General features: G+C 42.2%; 1 protein-coding gene across 1 annotated transcript; it reads right to left on the reverse strand.

The window, feature by feature from the left end:
• Positions 1 to 316: 316 nt before the first annotated feature.
• LOC306779787 (cdc42 effector protein 3) lies at positions 317 to 9,906 on the reverse strand. Its single transcript, XM_079271794.1, has 2 exons — positions 9,766 to 9,906; positions 317 to 2,804 (listed from the first exon to the last, which is right to left on the reverse strand). The coding sequence occupies exon 2, from the start codon at positions 2,238 to 2,240 to the stop codon at positions 1,329 to 1,331; it is 912 nt and encodes a 303-aa protein (XP_079127920.1). The 5' UTR covers positions 2,241 to 2,804; positions 9,766 to 9,906; the 3' UTR covers positions 317 to 1,328.
• Positions 9,907 to 15,568: the final 5,662 nt, after the last annotated feature.

Below are 15,568 nucleotides of genomic sequence, written 5' to 3' on the forward strand. Positions count from 1 at the left end.
TGATCTAAATCTCAAAAGTAACTAAAGCTGTAAGACAGATGCAGCAGAGTAAAAAGTACAATATGTGTAGTGAAGAAGTAGAAAGTGGCATAAAGTGGAAATACTCAAGTTAACCTCAAAATATTAATGTTGAGTAAATGTTACATTCCCCCACTGCTCTTAACAATTATATTATAAAGGAAGTGGTATTCTTCAGAATAAAGAACTTAAATATATATACATATATATATTTTAAATTAATTATCAATCATTGTTAAGCACACTTTGGTCTGTTTGAAGAATTGTCCACACCCCCTCAGTTTTCTTTATAGGAACGTTTATTTTGTACATTTACAGTGACAGCATAAATTACATTTGAATAATAGGCTACTGTGATAATGCAGACAGTGAATGTTAGAGACCGACAGTGAGCCACGACATGGAGGAAGAGTGTTTGGAGGACGACAGAAGAAAAGAATATTGCATAATGATCTAATGCAGCACGTTTCTTTCAGCAACTTTATTTTAGAATTTTATTTGGAAAAACTACAAGAAGGAGCTTCTCCAGTTTCCCTGCGATCAAAAGAAGGACACTGACATGTTGGTGCTGCTGTTCTCATACGTGAAGACCATTTTACATCACTTACATCTTCACATGTTAGAGAAGGAGAGGACTTCTTCACATCTCATCTGGCATTGAAGCGTTACAGTAAACCAGTGAAGGTATTAATGTTCAAGCAGCCGAGATGGATTAGGACAGAACATGGCCTTCAGCGTGAAACTCTTCACGTCTGCAGCTCAGCGTGACTGAGAATGTGCTTGAACATCTGAAGATGGGACGTTATTTATCAGTAGCTGTGGTTTCCACGCTGCTTTTGAATTTTGTTGACGGCTGCTGATTTCTCCCGGGGTCAGTCTCGACACATTTATGTCCGACTCATTTGGCGTTTTGTTAACCATTAACGAGCGGAAAATCCTCAGCATGAATCAGATTAAGAAGACGACACAATGCTGGTTGTTTAGTCCAAAGAAAAGGGTTGATGCGTTTGTGGTAACGGGGGTGAGTTTGTTAGCTTGCAGTTTTAAGTGTTTACGACGTTCAGTTTTGATAAATGGCTCTTAAGGACCAGCCTCTGGCCTCGGCTGTTGTCATGTCGGGCAGCAACGTCCCGACACTTAACAACAGTGTCCACCTGTTTCTCACCTTTCTGAAACCCTTCAATGACCTTTAAGCTCAGCGTATTCTCCGCTCCTCCATTCCTTCGGTCCTCCTTTACGATCTTAACAAAGTCTTTAGGGATTTATTGATCCATATAAAAAGAATATCTGTACATCACATTGACATTTCTTCACAGCTCGCAGCGGTCGTCCTCAGTCTTGTAGCGGTCCATGATGCTCAGGACGTCCTCCATGATAGATGGGCCCAGATCCAGGTCTAACCCCGCCAAAGAGTCTGACCTCGAGACCCCGGATGACACCGTGAGACCTGCCGGACGGAAGGCGGAGCAGGGCGACTCGCTGCGGTCGCTCCTCAGATCCTCGTTGCTCAAGCCGGCGTCCGAGTCCAGACTGAGGCCCCGGCGGACGTCCAGGGGCCCGCAGGTTTCCGACATGGAGTCCTCAGAGGAGACCTCTGAGAAGGAGCCGGAGGAGGGGACGAGCCTGCCGACGGCAGGGGAGAGGGAGATGTCGCGGCAGGGCTCTGACGCCAGGCGGCCCACCACGCCATTCTGGAAGAGCTGGCTGTGGTTGTCCGTGTGGCCGTTGGCCTGTTTGCGTCCCGTGTCCGCCGGCTGCAGATGGTGGTGGAAGTGGTTCTGCTGGGACGCCAGAGAGGGAGGGGAGGGGTCGTCCAGGTGGAGGCGCGGGGGTTTGGGCGGAGCCTGCTCGTGGGCGATGAACACGGGCATGGAGATGGTGGTCTTTAGCAGGCCGGTGGAGGAGTGCTGATAGTGGTAACCATTGTAGGCGTAGCTGTGCGAGTCCTGCCTCGCCGCCAGGCCGTCATCCAGCCGCCTCTCCACGCTGTGCGAGCGGCCGTCCTGCATCCGACTCAGAGCCGGCAGCATGTCCATCTTGCCCTGCAGGAAGCCCACGTCGCCGAACATGTCGCCCTGTCCATCGGGCCCCACGTGGGCTCTGTGGCGCACGTCGCCCAGCGGCGGGCTGATCATATCGCCCGAGAGGACGTCACGAAGCCTCAGCCTCTTCCCCTTCTTGGGGGTCGTCGTTTTTAAGTACATTGGCGTCTTTGCCGGCATTCTTGCGTTCCGACGTCTGCTTCACGCGAGGTGATTTGGAGAAAACTCTCTTAATCTGAGAGGAGAGGTACGTGTCCTCCGTTCAACTCACTGGGAGGCAGCTCTTTATGTCTGGGTATTAGTCTGTTTCTTAGGAAATTAAGTTGAATGTAGGCGAACAGTTCGCAAAGCAAAACTGCCCTGATAAGAAGCTCTTTTCCCCTCCCAACCGAGGGGATCCTTTTGCTCCTCCAAGTGAGAATACAAATATTTAGCTCGGTCAGCGTAGCGATAGCAACCCAAGGGGTTGTGCCTCACACTGTCTTGTGACTCCGGGGCGAGGAGGGGGAGGAGGAGGAAGACCTTGACCTCAGATCAGCTCTGTGTGTCTTTCTCTCATACACAGAAAAGCCATATCCAAGCAAACAGCGGCTCCTCTTCCCGCTTCAGAACGCAAACCCGCTCTCGTCTAGATCCCTCCTCAGACAGAAGGGATGAAGGGTGGGATCTCTGGCGGGCCCCGCCGTCTGCTGTCGGTGGGTTCTGTCAGAAACTTCGGGAACGTGACATCAGAACGCTGGAGATCTGTGCGGAGAAACGAGAGAGAGAAAAAAAGGCGTCAGGAAGTGATGAAGAGAGAGGGAGGACATTGGGGAGATGGATGGGACAAAAAGGGGGAAGGGAGGAGGCAGGAGCCGGGGGGGATGAAGAGAGGAATGAAGGCGGAGGAGGAGATTTACAACTCTTCTTTTCAGTGAGGACATATGAAGGAAAACACTCCAGAGTGTTTGCTAAGAAAGGGGTCTGACTGCCCCAAAATTGTGTGACTCTTACAGCGAGTCAGTCCACCAATCAGAGCAGAAAATTGGTCACGCATTCCCGAGGAACCCCTCAGCTTAGTTGGTGGAAACACAAATTACTGTATTGGAAACAGTGAGGTTTGAAAAGCCTCTGGCCTCCGCAGCAACCCCCCTGTTATCAGTGGAACATCTTAAAAGTCTCTTTTAAGACAAACACTGTGAATTCGGGAACAACAGTTCAGGTCTCGCCTGAGGGCTCTGTCATCTTGCGATCCCATCATCTGAAATATCCCTCTGGTATTCAACTCTGAAAACGTTAAAGAGTGCTCCGTTTCATGTTCAGGGTTCAGAGGTTGTGACACAAAATTTGAAGAATGCGATCCATGCCTTTACAGAAAGATAGCTAGACTTCTTTAGATGACGAGGAAATAGAGAGACATTTAAGAAGTGCAATCCCTTTCCTTATTGAAGCCCGAGGAAGCATTATATCAAAAAAGTCAAAGTATCAAAAGTAAAATCACTGATTATTCAAATTAAAACAAATGGATTATAATTACTGAAGCATTCATGTGTTCATCGCTTTAATGTTGCAGCTGGTAAACATTCATTTGAATCACTTTATATTGCTGCTAGCCTGTGAGTTTCCCCCCTTATCTTATGTTATAATAATACATAATGTATTTGTTGGTTCTATTTTGTATTGTTAATCTGAATCTGCAAAGTAAGTTATCACATATGTAGTGGAGTAAAAAGTACAATATTTGCCTCCAAAATGAAGTGGAGTATAAAGTAGCATAACAAAGGAAATACTCAAGGCAGGGCCGAGTGTTGCCATATAACAGTATTGACAATAACTAATATTTCAAAATGAAATATTGATGTCATGTTAATAATACACATAGGATAATATCATGTAAATAATACACTACTCTCCAGTTATGGTTACAGACTCTCTCTCCACCGCCCTACACTGATATGTTACTTACTATATTCATTTTGAAATATGAGACAAAAAGCACAACAAATATGTTAAAGGGGAATTTAACTGACAGCATTATTGTTTTTTATTTTTCAAATCCTCAATAGATATTAACAAAATAATTATGGTGAATCATCTGGCCATGCAAATCTAATATTGAGATCTGACGGATTGGATCTCAGTACATTAAAAAATGATAACGGAATATCGATGCGCAAATTTGATCTTTCCCTCTTTGCAGCTCACCATCACGATTGTTCTGAGACAAACTCGTCAGTTGCACTTGACATCACTGATTTCTCTCCTTAGCTCCTGCGCAGGACGTTCTTTGGAAACCAAACACATTACAAACTGTCAGCCAAAGCTTTATTTCATGTTAGGTGGAGTCTCTTTTCCCTTTGCAGCACGTAGAGCTCTACATCATTTCATATCCCCCGAATGACGTTAGCCGCCCGGAGACCCGCTTTCACCAGCAGCGATCAGGTGTTCTCTGAATGTAGCCAAAACCTGACTTCAATACACAAGCTGAAATAAAATAACTTCAGTCCACCTGTTCATGTTCAAAGCTTTTGTTGAAAGTGGGACTGAGTATTCGTCCAGTTTGCATTAAAACAGAAAACAAATCGATGGAATAATCGTGTTTTTTTTATGACGGCATTGACTGCATGGAAGTAGACGAGTATATTATCAAGAAGTCAGGAAATTACTTTAAAGTTGCTCCAAGGAACTTTATTTTCTGTTGATTTTGGCGGTCCCTGTGGACGAAAGTGGTAGCGTTTCCGAGCCCCACACTCCCTTTAGAAAACCTCTCATTTTACTGCTGTAGGTGTCCGACAGTCTGCCCCGCTCAGTCCTGGTCCTGGTTCTCCCCGCGCCTCCCTTCCCGACAGTGTGCTCAGCATTACGGCCTTGACCTCCAGCAGCGTGGCTCCCAGTGGGGACCGTCAGAGTCTGCGCTGAATCCGTTTCTGGTAAACCTGCATGATTTGATCTTGTTTCGTGCGGAATCCGACCCGGTGGTTCTATAACTATATAGAAATAGCCAGTGTTATCGCTGATGGTCTTGTTCACTTATGTAGGACATATAGAGGCGTCAGTGGTCCATTGTGACTGTTCACAACCAGTTAAAACTTCCTCACAGTGACTTTAAAAAAAACAATCAGAGAAGGGAAGTTAAATGTTTATAATAGACGATAGGGTTATTATTCACCAAAAACTGAGCGAAAGAGAGACAAACACCGAACTGATGACTATAAGGTTTACGTTTCAGGTACTTTTGATGCTTTTCACCAAACTGATTTCAAAGCGGGCTCAAAAGGGGAAAAAGTCATTTGTAGACCTAGAACTAGTTCAACATTGCGCTGAATTTGGTTGAAAAGTCTCTCTAGAGAGAGACAACTTGACACAAATAAAATCAATAATCATGCAGCACATACCCAAGTGAAGCAGTGGAACAAATTAATCAAAAAAACAGTCACGCTACGCCTATAAAGGGAGGACGCTCACTGTCGGCTCCATTAAAACAACCAGACGACAATAGAACGACCACAACAATTCAAACACATAAAAGTAATACCTGTGAAGAAGTGAACCAGTCCGAACTGGTTCAGACGGGTGGAGCAAGAGACCGTTTATAACGTGTTGTGAAGATATTTCACTGTGTTTGACTCGGTGAGGGGATGTGGGCGACCTGCCCCTCAGCTGTTCCTTCAAAAGGAATAGCTCATCCAAATGAGGGAAATTGAGCCATAAATCTGTCTGTAGACAAAACCACATACATCAGCCTTCTTCCTGCTTTGAAATTATTTAGCACACATATGCAAACGGTATTACAACAATCGTTTGGCCCTGAAACAAATACTACATCAATTTATTGAGAAGCCAAAAGATCTTAAAATGTTGGGTTTTTTCCTGCAGCCATTGATGTTGGCAGATTCAAAAATATTCAGGAGCAAAACAGATTGTGTGAACTGTGTGCTTTGGGAGAAGTGGAGAATGAGTCCCATTTTGATCGACAAGAAAAAAAATAAAAAATCTTAGCATTTTCTCTTATCAGCTTCTCAAATGTCTCAGTTTCTTTGTTTTACATTGTTTTCAATAAATATCCATGTACTGTTGAAAACATTTGAAGGCGTCCCCTTGAATTCTGGGAAGTTTCGTGAGCAAAATGATTTATTGGCTAATTGAAAAAACAAATAACCGGGTGGTTAAACAACAATGAATATGGCTGTTAGTTGCAGCCCTACTACAAACTATGAGGAAAAGTTGGAACTAATTTTGTATTTGAATGTTTTATTCTGCGTAGCCTGGAAAATGCGACAAGTTGCTCTATTCCATTTGTATTTATTCTGATTTCTTCAGTATTGTTGTTGTTCACAGTGATTTATAAGTTGTGCTGTAGACAGTGAATGTTATAAAGATTGTATTATGTCAAAATGTAAACACAGCACACTGAATCTGGCTATTATTATTCATGGTGTCTTGTGCCACAATAGTAAACAGACTGATGCCAACCATGTACTTACAGCTCTAACCACCAGTTTCAAAGCTACTCTACTACACGCTGCACTATTCTCCTGTTTCCACTCATGAGTATTTGTACTGACGATAATGCAGCAAATATTTCTCTTCATAGTTTCAAAACATAAACACAATTACCTATTTATTTGTGTACTATTTGGCAGAAGGCTGAAACTGAGCTAGAGATACATTCAGCTGCCTGAGAGTGAGTTAATGTCATTAGAGAGGAAATTCAATCAATGGTCAGGAAGTTAGTTACTGGATGAAAAGATTGTAATTAGTAATATTTTCCAAAAGTTATTCTTCTAATCTTTTTGATTACTTTTGGTTTTACTTATTTTTTCTTTTTCATTTCTAAATTCATTTCAAATGTCATACATAACTATTAACTCTTAATAACTCTTATTAACCCTTATTAATGGTTATTAACTCGTAATAATGGTTATTAACTCTTATTAACTCTTAATAACCTTAATAACTCTTATTAACCCTTATTAACCCTTATTAATGGTTATTAACTCGTACTAATGGTTATTAACTCTTATTAACTCTTAATAACTCTTATTAACTCTTAATAACTCTTATTAACGCCCTCCCAAATCAGAAAACTGGAGTGCTTCAACTCAAGACCTGTGATGTGATCAAGTATAAAGAGCGGAACGGCTCCGTAATGAAATAAAGATGTTATGGATTACACTGAGAGCATCCAGGGGAATGTTCGGAGTGTATGGGAACATTTTCTGTTTCACAATTAGGAACACGACAATAGAATTAAAGCCAAAATCAGTCTCCCATTCATTGTCTATGGAGCAGCTCCATGACAGTTTGAGACTTAGTCTCTGGTTTCTGGCTTTGAGAGAGGGTAGCTCATGCTCACTGATATTGATTGCACTTTTCCTAGGCAATGGAAATAACATATTGGAATCTTAATTTAAGACACAAATAAGTCAAAATCATACCCAAAGAAATGTCTTCAGTGGCACCAACAAATGTTCAAAGAAAAAGTACTACAAAGACATTCCTACTTACATACTTATCACATTATTAAAATATGTATTCAGATACGAACACACCTTATGAGTATACATAGCTTCACTGGAAGCTGTCCCGCGTCAATGAAGCATGAGTTCAATGTGTGTTTGTCCTACAGTTCAGACATTACGTTTCTCAGCTCTCATCGGTCTGTCGATCACAAACAGACACACACGCGGTTAGCAGCCAGTGTGGACTCGAGTCACATGACCTGGAATCAATTTAGACTCAAGTCACAAAGTTGGTGACTCAAGACTCGACTTGATAAAATAGAAACATACTTGCAGCTGGACTTGATGACTGGTGACTTCACTTGTAGTTGGAGCTTTTTGAGTTGAAAAATACTTCATCATTCACGGCAAGTCGACGCTGTAATTCCCCGGATCCTTTTTAGTTTATCGTTGAGTTCAGCATCACTCGTTTTAACAAACTTGTTTTCACAAATAAATACAAAATTTAAAAACCACAATATATATATATTTCATCTGTCATTAAAATGGTATTACATTTGGTGTGGAGCAGATTATGACTTGTTTAGGACTCAAAACTCAAAATGTAGGACTTGCCTGTCATGACTTGGGACTTGAGCTCAAAGACTTGAGACGTACTCGCGACTTGCTAAACATTAACTTGGTCCCACGTCTGAAAAATCGCTCAGACAGCTAGTTGACATTTCTTTCCTACATGTTTCACCCCCCCTGTTATTCTGGGACGCTGCTGATGATGCAATCAGCCACGGAGGAGGCTGATCTGACATCTGTTTCTGCTCTCAGGCCCCATTTGCTGCCTACATTGTGTCTACAGCAGGACACGAGACTCAGTGAGCAGTAGTTGTAGGAAGTTAAGCCTTGTGTGACAAAGATCATCCGATTTACATTGAATTTGTAGCTGCCAGCAGCTTTAATATATCTTGTGTCTGCGAGAGTGGAGATACGTGTGTCTTCTTGTTTTAAGAAGCTATATATATATATATATATTGCTTCATGAGCATATTAACCACAAAACAACTAAATTAAAAGCATAACCCCTGCAAAAGCGCAAAGATTAAGGATAAAAGACGAGTGAGTTGAAGAATAAACTCCAGCTAACTCCCCCTCTCCCTCCCTCCCTCCCTCCCTTACGTAAGTGCAGCCTCTGAGATCATCCCCGTCCTCCTGAAGACTGTCTCGGGGTTGACTGACTGGTGCAAGTGGAACAAATCTGTCTCTTTTTTTCTGATCTAATCCAGTCACAGATATTAAAGCACAGTTATTTCTAATCGGGCTAATATAAATGAATGCTTCTGATTGGCCGGGATGAGACGCTCATTAGTGACCCCTCACCTGCCCTCCTGGTTCACCATATTGCACCATTATCATCAGTTAGCAGCACTGTCGCATGTTAACCACCACTAAATGAAAAATAACATCAGTTTCTGGGAGTTTTAAGCTGAATACCACGGTACGGTACACCGGTACAACCACACAGCATAGCAGAAGTACTGCCGACTGCTGTGACCTCCCGTGTTAGGCAACAGTGAGGAGTTTATTCCCGGAGCACCACAGGTACTCTGAGTCACTGGGAAGCCTGGCACCGTTTTGAAATTCTGTAACATTCCCGTCATTACTGTGCGAAAGTCCCACAGGAACAGCCCTGTCCTGCTTCTGTAACACCCAATCTTAGATATTAGGTAATCGCAACCTGGATAGCGTGTCCATCAAATCAAGTTATTCTTATTTATATAGCCCAATATCACAAATCACACATTTCCGAGTGAGGATCAATTTGTGTGAGGGTCTTTGAAAGCCTCACTTCAGATAAGGAAAAACTTAACGTAAGAAAGACACTTTAACGTGGGAAAAAATAAAGAAGACTCGTGAAGAGCAAATGTGGAGGAATGTTTGTATTCCTGGATGGAAAAAATACATTTGAAACCTTGTATTGTTATCACGTCTGTCTAAAACGCCTAAAATGTGCATATTTATGTTTTTCTCCCCACATGGCAAACGACGCACACCAAAGGGAGTGTCACGCGCGCCGAAGCCGAGAAATTATGTCAACAAATATAATGTTCCACTGGTCAGTTCTTTCCTCTTTTTGTTGTTCACATAATAGGAGACAGTGGGTCTATTCAATAGGTAACGTTAGGTAGGCAGCGTCCACCGATCGACCGCTGACCAGTTTAAAACCCCATAAACGAACCTCCACAAATCCACCAAAATACGCTGATATTTACCTCCAGCGTGAGGCGTCGCTCCGTCTTGCTTGTGGGAATAAAATCACAGGAGTTTAGTCGTACAATCCACTGACACGGTCCTCGGCGCCAGCGTAGGTAAACCTCTTACTGGCGGGGTACTAAGCCCTCCGTCTCTGGAGCTCTCTGGACGGAGAAAGTAAAAAAAAAAGGGATCCGCTTCTCACACAAGGAGCGCCTTCAAAACCAGCTGGAACGAGCACAAACAACGTCCGGTTAGGATTTTCAGATTAAGATATTCATCTGTGAACATGTGCTGTCACATTTTATTGTCATATCTATTTATTTGGAGGGATTCTTTTTTTTATTAAACAGGGGAGAAAAAAACACAAGTGAGCGATATAATTGCCCTGTGCACTTTTTTCCGCTACTTCCGTGAAACATGCTTCAGCCAGGTGAACAAGTGAGAGTATTAGGCCTATGACAAAAGTGGTAATAGCCTTTAGGTCACATCTGATAATTACATCAAACAAATACATTGTTCTTAGGCCTAGCTAAAAGTACCAATACAGCAGTGTCATAAATACTCCTTTACAAGTAGAAAGCATGCATTCAAAATGTTCCTTAAGTAAAAGTAGAAAATGAATAGCATCAAACTTTGCTTAAAGTACCAAAAGTAAAAGTACTTATAGTTCAGAAGGGTTGTTTTCAGTGTTGTGTTTTTCTGGAATATTATATTCTTCTGTTTTATGAAATACATGTAAAAGCATTTCATTGTTGTAGTTCCTCAATGTGGAGCCAATTTTAAATACTGCATAGGCCTACTGCTGAATAGCTTAGTATAATAGTAGAACGGCATCATATTATATAAACGTATCCGGTTTTTGAATCTAAAAAGTAACTCTTAACAAAAGCTGTCAGATAAATGGAGTGCACTACAATATTGTCCTCTGACATGTAGTGTAGAATACAAGTATAAAATAGCAGATAATGGAAATACTCAAGTAAAGAACAAGTATGTCAAATGTGTACATTCGTGTACATTCCACCATTGGTGGACATTGTATGGATTTACAAAGGTAAACGAGACGTGCGTTGTCTTATTTTGAAAGTAAAACATTCTCAGTTTCCGGTGTCATCGTGGGCGGCAATCACTGATTTCACACAGCAGAGCTCAGGATAAACAACCAGTTTATACCATTAAACGGGTTTTAAACCAGTGTGTGATGATTAAATCATCAGTACTGCTCCGATAAAGACGGTGAGGAGGGATAAGGCAGTGTTATTGACTGTCTCTGATCAACAGGTGGGAAGCCACAAAAGGTCAAAGGTCAAAGGGTGAGAAATAACACCAGGAAGTAGCAAGGTTTGACCCTCAGCTGATGAGATCTTTTTCTAATTTAGGCCTGTGAGTTACGCACTACAGATTCACCCTGTTTATATTTATGTGTCTAAGAAAACACAAACAGATTATTTGTTTGTTTTTTAAAAGTCATTGTTAAAGTTGCATTATGCCCAATGCTGCTGCTGTATGACACCATTTCTCTGCTTTGCAAGTGAATCTGATACGTCACGTTCTTCTGACCACCTGTGCACCTCAGAGAGCCGTCTTACTGTTGACCTCTCGCTGTGACAGACGGCGGGGAGACTGTTCTTTAACTGGATTAGCAGCAGAAACCACAGTCCAACAGCCAAACAAATTTAGACCAATTTAAAAAATAACTGGAGCAGCCACAGGCTTCTCAGCAGGCTTTGTTTATTGTCCATGCAGGCAACAGCGAACAAGTGAATTTAGTGGACTTTTAGTCAGTTGAATAATTGTCGGACTGCATGACTGAATAAAAGTCATCTTTGCAGTCAGCAGCTTGCAGCTTTGCAGCAAGTTTAATGCTTTTTAAAGCTGCACTAGTTTGCGGGGCTAAAGCAGAGCATCACCAACAATAGTATTTTCAGTGTCTGGAAATATTTCAGGTTCTTGGTGAACGATGAATTACAATGTGAAACTTTGACCAATTTGAAAATGTTTTACCATTCTCGTCCCATTGCCTTTGTTTCATTGTTTCTGAATATTGACAATTGCAACATAAAATATCTGATGTTTGGCAAAAATCAATAATCCAATTAAATTCAATTATTTATTAAGTCAACCATATCATACCATACAACTACCTTTTGCACTACCAACATTCTCTCCAGGTTTATATGGATTTGTATATAAGTACTATATGTATTTTTATTTCATTTTATTCAATTCTTTAAATATCAGAATCAGAATGATTTTTCTTGTCATTATACTCAACTAAATGAAATGTAGCAGGCTTTTCTTGGTGTAGTTAAAATGAAATGTATATATTAAAACATTTGTATATATTCTGTACGTGTTTGTAGCGTAAAGGAGCTTCAACTTAGATTTCGCTGCAACCCTGTATTGAAATGACAATGAACCTTGTAACCTTGTTTCTGTCTGCAGCTACAGTATCTGCTACAGTATCTGGCTAAATCTAAGATTTTGGCGTGTTTTCTCCACAGAGTTGTTAAGTCTCTGCATTACTAGGAACAATTATACGTTTGAATGGGCCTTCAAATTTTTTACTGGCTCAGTGGAGACCTGCTGGAGCATAAACTTCGGAGCCTCGTTGTGGTGGCCCCAACAGATTTGGCACTGCAGCTTCATTACAGCGAGGTAACGAGGATTTAACAAATGCAGAACGCAGACGTTTGCTGTTACCAGGTCGGACTGCAGGCGCATCTTGTTTACAGCTCCCGCCCGCAAAGCAAATTAAATCCATTCCCTTGTTACTCATCCGCTGGTGTTTGTGCTTCGTCTGCAAAGCTTTTTTTTGCTGAAGTCAGCATCACACCATAAAACTGCAACATGGGACATAATATGAAATGTTTCTTTTAGTGGTTTCAGAGTTCTGGCACAATTTCACCTTCTTGCGAGCTGAATTGAGAAGGACAAACGGTCTGAAGAGGTCAACACGTGCAGTTTAAAGAAGAACTTTATTGTGAGACAGACGCACTTTGGCTTGTGGCCTTCATCAGGGTCATCAGAGAACATATTTATGTAGTGTTGCAGAGGTGAAATGTAACTAAGTGCATTTACTCAAGGACTGTACTTAAATTTGAGGTACTTGTAATCTACTCGAGTATTTCCATTTCACAATGCTTTATACTTCTGCTCCCCTACATCTCAGAGACAAATATTGTACTGATTTACTCCATGTGTCTGACAGCTTTAGTTACTTTTCAGATGACAGTTTTCCCTCCCCTTCCTGTCCAGTGAAAACCACGTATCTCCAGATGTGTTGATGTTGAATCTGTGATAAACTGAAGAATGAAATGTTCCTTTATGTGTTGAGAAAATCCTCCTACTTCTTCATCGAAGTAAACTCTTTAAAAAGCCTCTTGGATCAGCTGGAAAATGCATCGTCACAAAGCTGAAAACAGGACTGTTAATGTGTATTAATACACATTAATGCAGCAGTGATATTAATCCAGAAACATCAGATATAATAGTAAAAAACTGACAGTGAGCATTTACCGCGCACTTTAACTTAAAGTCCTTTATGTACATTTTGCTGATACATCATTTTATATTTGAGTCAGGTTTCAAGGTTTAGGTTTCTTCTGCAGTCCTGGACTTCCATACAACGAGACAAACATAAATAGAACACCCTCTCTGTCCCTCTCACTCACAGTATCACTCTCACCCTCCGCGAGTGTTTGAAGCCGATTGGAATGTGTACACCAGATAAGCACAGAGCTGCACCGAGTCTCTGAAAGACGTGCTTATATCATACAGCAGGGGACCGGTGTGAACACACACACACACACACACTCACACACAGATATGATGCCACCTAAGCAAATCAAGATGTAATCAGTGCAGTATGGGGTGGGTCCACATGGATCCAGGAGGCCACATGAGCTCTCACTCTCCAGGCCCCCGTGGCAGAGCTCCAGCCCCAACCAGGTGTCGCCCCCATGCTAAGACCCCCGGAGAGGTCGGCATTAGTCCAGCTCTGAGAGACAACGTGGGGGCTGGAGGTTTGTGTCTGCATAACCCCCCAAGAAAGTCGTGTAAGAACAAAGAAGGAAATGAAAGGTGGAGGTCTAGTTTCGTCTATTTAGATCGTGGAGGGGGGAGATCGTATTCAGCCCGCTCTTTGTAACGCAGCACCGTGTCGGTCCTGCAGGCCGACCCTGGCAGACCGCAGAGACAATTTGTCCTCTCTTGTTGTACATTATTGCGCAACACGCTCACTCAGCCAGGTGGAATTAATTCATCCCCTTGAGACCAAAGTCTCATAGATTTCACAAGAAGACTCAAGATTTTGGCAAAACTCCCACTGTTGAATGACCTGCTGCTTTCAACTTGTACACAAACTTAATCAGCCCCTTAAATCCACCCTGTTTAAAAAAATTTAAAAATTCCCACATCTGCTTCTCCCAACACTTCACGTATAGTGAAGTGTTGGGAGAAGCAGATGTGGGAATTATTTTTTTTTGTTATATATATATATATTTTTGTTATATATATACATAATGATAAATAATCATTTTAGATCCCATTCACATGATTGACTGTTTACACCTGGATCCCCTGTCCGCTGTCACTCTTCCTCTACGATCATTCATCAGCCGCGTTCATCCCCTACAAGCAACACTAGCTACCCCTGGCGGCATGGAGGGTATCCTACTACTCTCTCCCCAGCCTCTACCATAACTTCCACTCCACGACCCATGAACATTCCCGTGAGAATCACAGACTCGCGCTCACGCCCTAGTTATGGTCGGTTTCGAGGTGCTGCACGAGTGATCCGTCCTATTGCACATACCCCCAAAGCTTCCTGTGCTGATGACGACACAGTGTCTTCCCCCATCAAAATGTGTCTGATTAATGCACGCTCTGTAACAAACAAGGCTCACATTTTAAATGACTTGTTCACAAGTCATAATTTGGCTTTTTTATTTCTGACCGAGACCTGGCAACGGAATATGGAATGCATCCATTTCAATGAACTCTGCCCTGTGGACTGTTCTTATGTTGGGACACCGCGTCTGACAGGCCGCGGTGGAGGCCTCGCCGTGGTCTGGAAGAATCAGTTTTCCTGCCACTTGGGGAGCACAGAATCCTATGTTACTTTTGAACTACAGCTGACTAAAGTGGGCCGGCTCAAGCCGTTTTACTGTTTTTTAATTTACCGACCTCCAGGTCCTGCAGGTCAGTTTTTATCAGAGTTCGCAGACTTTCTGACCACTGTTATCAAGCTAGACAAAGTGCTTCTGGTTGGTGATTTTAATCTGCATATCAATGATACCACAGACTGTATTGCTACTGAGTTTCTCAATATTACTGGATCTTTTAATTTCACGCAACATGTTTCTGGCGCCACTCACAGGGGTGGTCACACCTTGGACCTTGAGTTTTCTCTGGGTCTTGATATTGATAATACCCGTTGTGAGGACCTATTGATCAGTGACCATAAATGTATTTTCTTTGATCTTTCTGTCAATGCTGACCCCTTGTGTCTGAAACAAACATTCCACTCCCGCATTATTACTCAGAGTACAGCTGATCATTTCTCTATGCACTTCTGCTGTGATATTAACACAAATCTCGATGATGTTGAACACTTGATACAGTCATTTAATGAACATTGCACCACTTTGCTGGATAAAGTGGCACCTCTTAAGGAAAGGACCAGGGCTGCCTATAACACTACTCCGTGGATGACAGACGCTGTGTGCAGCCTGAGACAGAAGTGTCGCAGGACAGAGCGGCTCTGGAAAGCTACTGGGCTAGAAGTGCATCGTTTATATCTCAAAGACCTCAGAGTTT

The sequence above is a fragment of the Melanostigma gelatinosum genome (assembly GCF_949748355.1).
Source record: "Melanostigma gelatinosum genome assembly, chromosome: 7".
Lineage (NCBI taxonomy): Eukaryota > Metazoa > Chordata > Actinopteri > Perciformes > Zoarcidae > Melanostigma > Melanostigma gelatinosum.